Source organism: Dipodomys ordii, unplaced genomic scaffold (assembly GCF_000151885.1).
Source record: "Dipodomys ordii isolate 6190 unplaced genomic scaffold, Dord_2.0 Scaffold86, whole genome shotgun sequence".
In the NCBI taxonomy this organism is placed as follows: domain Eukaryota; kingdom Metazoa; phylum Chordata; class Mammalia; order Rodentia; family Heteromyidae; genus Dipodomys; species Dipodomys ordii.
The window spans coordinates 2,801,110-2,807,034 of NW_012267302.1; the positions used below are offsets into that span (position 1 = coordinate 2,801,110).

The 5,925-nt window shown below is 40.5% G+C and overlaps 1 protein-coding gene across 2 annotated transcripts in view; it reads left to right on the forward strand.

Moving 5' to 3' along the window:
- Positions 1-5,925, forward strand: part of Vcl (vinculin) — a 115,714-nt gene that overhangs the window by 76,206 nt on the left and 33,583 nt on the right. For both annotated transcript variants that reach the window (XM_013025628.1, XM_013025629.1), the window contains exons 11-13: positions 777-967; positions 2,512-2,711; positions 4,039-4,167. In XM_013025628.1, coding sequence (XP_012881082.1) covers positions 777-967; positions 2,512-2,711; positions 4,039-4,167 — 520 coding nt within the window. The remainder of the gene's footprint in view (positions 1-776; positions 968-2,511; positions 2,712-4,038; positions 4,168-5,925) is intronic.

Genomic DNA, 5,925 nt, shown 5'->3' on the forward strand with positions numbered 1-5,925 from the left:
GTGTGTGGGGGTGGGGGGGCTGGTCTTGGGGCTTGAACTCAGGGCTTAGGTGCTGTCCCTGAGCTTCTTTTGCTCAAGGCTAGCACTGTACCACTTGAGGTACAGTGTCACTTCTGGCTTTTTCTGTTTATGTGGTATTGAAGATTTGTGGTATTATGTGGTACTGAGGGCTTCATGTATGCTAGGCAAGCATTCAACCACTAAGCCACATTCCCAGCCCTCTGCCAGACTTGTATCTTCAGTTAACTAGCAAAAGCTGGAATTGGAGGTATACCTTCTGTGAGTTAAAAACCCAAGTGACAGTGAAAGGACATGAGCTCAAGCCCAAGAAATAGCGTGAGGGGGGAAAATAGTATCCAAATGAAACATTTTGGCAGATAGGTTAGTATTTTCATTGTTCACCACCACCACCTCCATCACTACTACTGTCACCACTGCCATTGCTGTCCAAGCATACTACGTTCCACAGAGAACTATTTTTACTGGTGGCAGGCTGAGGGTGCGGGTGATGACTGATTGAACTCAGCTCACCCAATTATTGAACTTTGTTGAGCTTGATTGCCTCAAACTCTTATTTAGTGTCTTAACTAGAATAAAACAGTCTAAATTTAAACTGTTTTCTTATTCAAAGGTTAATTAAACTACTCCTTTCCAAATTACTAATTTTTAGGAATTTGTTGTCATTATTATTTGTCATTGATGGGTCATGTCAATGTGAATTATGTCTATAGTGTAAATTGTAAATTGTGACACGATGGCTGTTTTTCTTCTCCTAGGGGTAAAGGAGATTCCCCAGAGGCTCGAGCACTGGCCAAACAGGTAGCCACTGCCTTGCAGAACCTGCAGTCCAAAACCAACAGGGCTGTGGCCAACAGCAGACCTGCCAAGGCAGCCGTCCACCTGGAGGGCAAGATTGAGCAAGCTCAGCGGTGGATTGACAATCCCACAGTGGACGACCGGGGAGTTGGTAAGGGTGTCAGTGCATTGAACACTCCTTGCACTGGTCTCAGTGCAAATAAACAGGTTGTTGATGTCCTGTAACATGTCTAATGAAGTGCCAAAAGGGTACTTGAGCCACTTGTGAGTTATGTTTTTGTAGAGTAATTCTACTTCTGTTTATAGCTAATGAAATCTAGTGGTTTATTCCAGTAGTACTGGAGAATAAATGATTTACACAAGTAGAGCTTCAGCTCAGAACTGAAACTCTTAATGACTTACTGCCAGTCCTATGTATCTGAGATCTGAGAATTGATGTTTGAAGCTAGCCCGGGCAGGAAAGTATATTAGACTCTTATCTCCTTTTTTTTTTTTTTTTTTCGGTCGGGGGGCTTGAACTCTGGGCCTGGGCACTGTCCCTCAGCTCTTCAGCTCAAAGCGAGCGCTCTACCACTTGAGCTATAGCGCCACTTTAGACTCTTATCTCCAATGAACCACTAAAAAGCTGGAAATGGAGGTTTGGCTCAAGTGGTAGAATGCTAGCCTTGAGCAAAAATGCTCACAGTTATCACGCAGGCCCTGAGTTCATGACCTAGGACCCCCACAAAAATTTAAAAAAAAGAAAACAAAACAAAAACAAAAAACTAGGTTATTTTAGCTGCAAGGACTCTTCTGTTACAACTGGGCCATTGTATAACTTACTGATGTAGGAATAAACTGAAAGAAATATGTTGAATGTGGTGTTTTTGATTCCATTATTTGACCTTTAGGAATTTTTTTCTAAGATACAATTTATTTTGAGGAATTAACACAAAAATGTATGTAAACAGTACTAAGTAGTAAAATAATTACAGTTCCTATGGTAAGATGCTACATAGGTTGTGTTTTTGTTACTGCTGCTGTTTTTATAGTGCTAGGGATCAAATCTAGGAATTTGTATCTATGAGACATGTGCTGTGCCCCTTACACCCTGTGCCATGTGTTAAAAAGATATTTAGCGGGATACTGGTGGCTCACAGTTATAATCCTAGCTAGTCAAGAGGATGAGATCTGAGGATTGTGGTTTGAAGCAGCCTGCTCAGGACAGTATGTAAGACTCTTATCTCCGATTATCTACCCTCTGCCCCACCCCCCTCCAAAAAAGATGGAAATGGAGCTGTGGCTCAAGTGGTAAAAGTGCTGGCTTTAAGCACAAAAGCTAGGGACATTCAAGCCCTAGGACTGACACAAAAAAAGCAAGTAGATAAAAAAACCATAATGAAATGGAAAAAATGCACATGGTCAAGAAAAAAAAGAATAAAAGTTGAGCTGGATGAGTAGCTTAGCATGAATGAAGACTTGGCCTAAATCTCCAGTACATACATAAAAAAAAGTTAATATAGAGTATGTCTACTCTTTTTTGTTGTTGTTAGTCTATTCTTATTTATACTTTTCTATATTCCGAAAGTATTTTCTTTCGTCAGGGAACTCTGTCTCGTTATACTTTTTGTGAAAAAAATGCCAAACTTATAGAATAACATTGCTATTGCCTTCTCTGGGTCTGTGTGAATTTTAGTGATTTTTCTCTTGGTCCAGGCCAGGCTGCCATCCGGGGGCTTGTAGCTGAAGGACATCGTCTGGCTAATGTTATGATGGGACCTTATCGACAAGATCTTCTGGCTAAGTGTGACCGTGTGGATCAGCTGACAGCTCAGTTGGCTGACCTGGCTGCCCGAGGGGAAGGGGAGAGTCCTCAGGCCAGAGCACTTGCATCACAGCTTCAAGACTCCTTAAAGGTAAACTCAGGAACACAGATCATTAAGCTTTTCATGCTATCATTGAAAAAGGATGATGGAAGAGAGAATTAAAATTCAAATATATCTTTTTTGGCTTTAAAGAAAATAAAAAGAGTATGACCAAGGACATTAGGAAATGAGAGTTTACTAGGAAAAAGGTCACCCATGTTTTGTAGCAACTAATGTTGATTTTTCCAAGTTTTATTCATGATTTTGGCTCTATCCATATGCCTCTTGTCATAGTCATATAGTCATAGAGTCATAGTCAATTATTTTTTTATTAAGAATTGCCTCATGCCGGGCACAGGTGTCTCATGCCTGTAATCCTAGCTACTCAGGAGGCTGAAAGCTGAGGATCAGGGTTCAAAGCATGCCTGGGCAGGAAAGTCTGTGAGACGCTTATCTCCAATTAACCAAAGGAAACCAGAAGTGGTGCTGTGGCTCAAGTAGGGTAGAGCACTCGCCTTGAGCTGAAGAGCTCTCAGTCAGGCCCAGAGTTCAAGCTCCACAACTGACAAAAAAAAAAAGAATTACCTTTACATTTATATAAAAGAAAACAAAATAATTATTTTAAAGGAATAACCCTGAAATTATGCATTTGATAACCTACTTGAATTTTTTTCTAATATTTAAAAAAAGATACAAATCATAGTCATTTGTGTGTGTAGCCTGTATAATCATCTCCAGTGCCATTCCCCAGTGTACACCATCCACCTTGAGAACAATAGCGGGCATGGAGATTTCTTCTTATAAACTCAGAAAACTTAAATTGGACTAAATGAAGTAACTTTGAAAAAGAACTTGTGATTTCTAAGTATCTTCTGTTTTAGACTCATGTTCAGAAAACAGTACATTTATTAATTACTGAGTTCTAGAAACCTAATCCCCATTCTTGGGTTCTTTCCTCTTAAGATAACTAATTGTTTAGCATTTTGGCACAGCATCTACCAGTTTTAGTGGTTATTACCATGTCTCTTCAGCAGTGAGATCTCTGCCTCATCCTAGGGTCTTCTTTGGGCTCAACCCTGTGATTCTCAGTGTCATTTTGTAGAGAACACCAAGAAAGGAAGTTCACTTCCTTGATTGGGTAGAATAGGGACATGAATGTCATAACTATGCTTTCTACTAGGCACTAATTTCTTAGAGGATAAGAGGCATAACTTTGACCTGGGCTAACTCAGTGTTGTAAACACATTTGACATTCAAGAAATATTTATTAAATAAAGCCAAATGAATGAATAAGTGAATGTGTCATTGAATTAAGGACATTAACAGATAGGATTTTGGAATGTTGTTGGAGATTTTCATTTATAATAATATTTTTAAGGATCTGAAAGCCCAGATGCAAGAAGCCATGACTCAGGAGGTGTCAGATGTTTTCAGTGATACCACGACTCCCATCAAGCTATTGGCAGTGGCGGCCACTGCCCCTCCTGATACTCCCAATAGGGAGGAGGTAGGTAACTGAGGTCTTCCAGTTCTTTTGTTGGCCAGCCATATATTTATATAATTAATTAATTAATATTTGTACAGGTAAACTGTGGTTATAGTATACACCAACAGCAGTAGTTGGGAAATTGTGGAAGAAATGTGGGAGTTTGGGAAGGGGGGGCTTTTAGTTCACTAAGTGTATCAGTTATGAATGTCTTTAATTGCAAGTAGTAGAAGATTTGACCATCAGAGTTGACAAAAATGGAATATATTGTCATCACATATCAAGAAACATGGAATTTGGCAGCTCTGGCATTGAGTCAGGAGCTAAAAATCTTTTTTCCTCATAGTACGGGATGACCTTTCCTCCCTGGGCATCATTGTTCAAAGCAGAAAGAAATGAAGGGATAGTAGTGATCCAGTCACTATTAGGGTACTTTATTCTCAACATGGAAATCAGGACAATCTCGTGTGTGTGTGTGTGTGTGTGTGTGTGTGTGTGTGTGTGTGTGAGTGGATCCTGGGGCTTAAACTCAGGGCCTGAGCACTGTCAGAAAGAAATGAAGGGATAGTAGTGATCCAGTCACTATTAGGGTACTTTATTCTCAACATGGAAATCAGGACAATCTCATGTGTGTGTGTGGGGGGGTGGGTGGGTGTGTGGGTGTGGGTGTGTGGATCCTGGGGCTTAAACTCAGGGCCTGAGCACTGTCCCTGAGCCTCTTTATGCTCAAAAGGCTCTACCACTTGAGCCACAGTGCAACTTCTGACTTTCTCTAAATATTTTATTAGAGATAAGAATCTCATGGATTTTTTCCCCCCTGGGCTGGATTGGAATGTGATACTCAGATCTCAGCCTCTTGAGTAGCTAGGATTATAGACATGAGTCCTTGGTGCCCAGCTCAGGACAATCCTTTTAAATTATTTGATATTATTCTTCAGCTCAGAACCTTCCAGTAACTATTTCCTGTTCTAAACGGAAGCAGGAGAGCCCTTAAAATGAACAGTAATGGCTAACATGTGCTGTAAATTAACTCTCCAGGAAATAAAAACACCAAAACCCTGATTTGTAAACTGATCGATTTCCATGATGTAAATATTTCTGTTATGGATGTTATAACCTAAAGTCACTGAGTTGGGAAGAAAGGCTTATGTTTGACCCTTGTCAGCTGGTTGAGTTGGTGAAAATGGCTTCAGAATATCACTGAGTTTGGTCCCCTACTTCTCTGATCTTACGTTGGTACTTATTCTTTTCCGTCATGCTCCTCTCTTTACAATAACCTTGAATTACACTCCTAGTGTTCCTTGTGTATGTCACTGTGTCATAATCTCAGCTCTTGGTATTTGTCATCCTTCCCACAGATTATTTTTTCTCTCTCCAGAATGTCACTTTTGTGTGATTACCTAAAATAGCACCATAACCCAACTCCAGGGATTTCTTAGTCTGCAATTGATGTAATCCTGGTTCCTAGAACAAGTTCTAGCCTTGCACTTTGTGGGTACAGAACTCCTCCAGGAGACATTTACTTGTATCTCATTGTGTAGAGTAGAACTCTGTGACATGGGTACCATAGCTGCAAAGAAATCTGGGAACAAGTATTTGGCTCCAAGGAGTTTAGGTTAGCCATTCAAGACAACAAAGAACTTGTGGGTGAAGGTTTTTGCTATTCATTATTTATTTATTTATTTTTGGGTCCGGTCGTGGGGCCTGAACTCTGGGCCTGGGTGCTGTCCCTCAGCTCTTCAGCTCAAGGCTAGCACTCTACCACTTGAGCCACAGCGC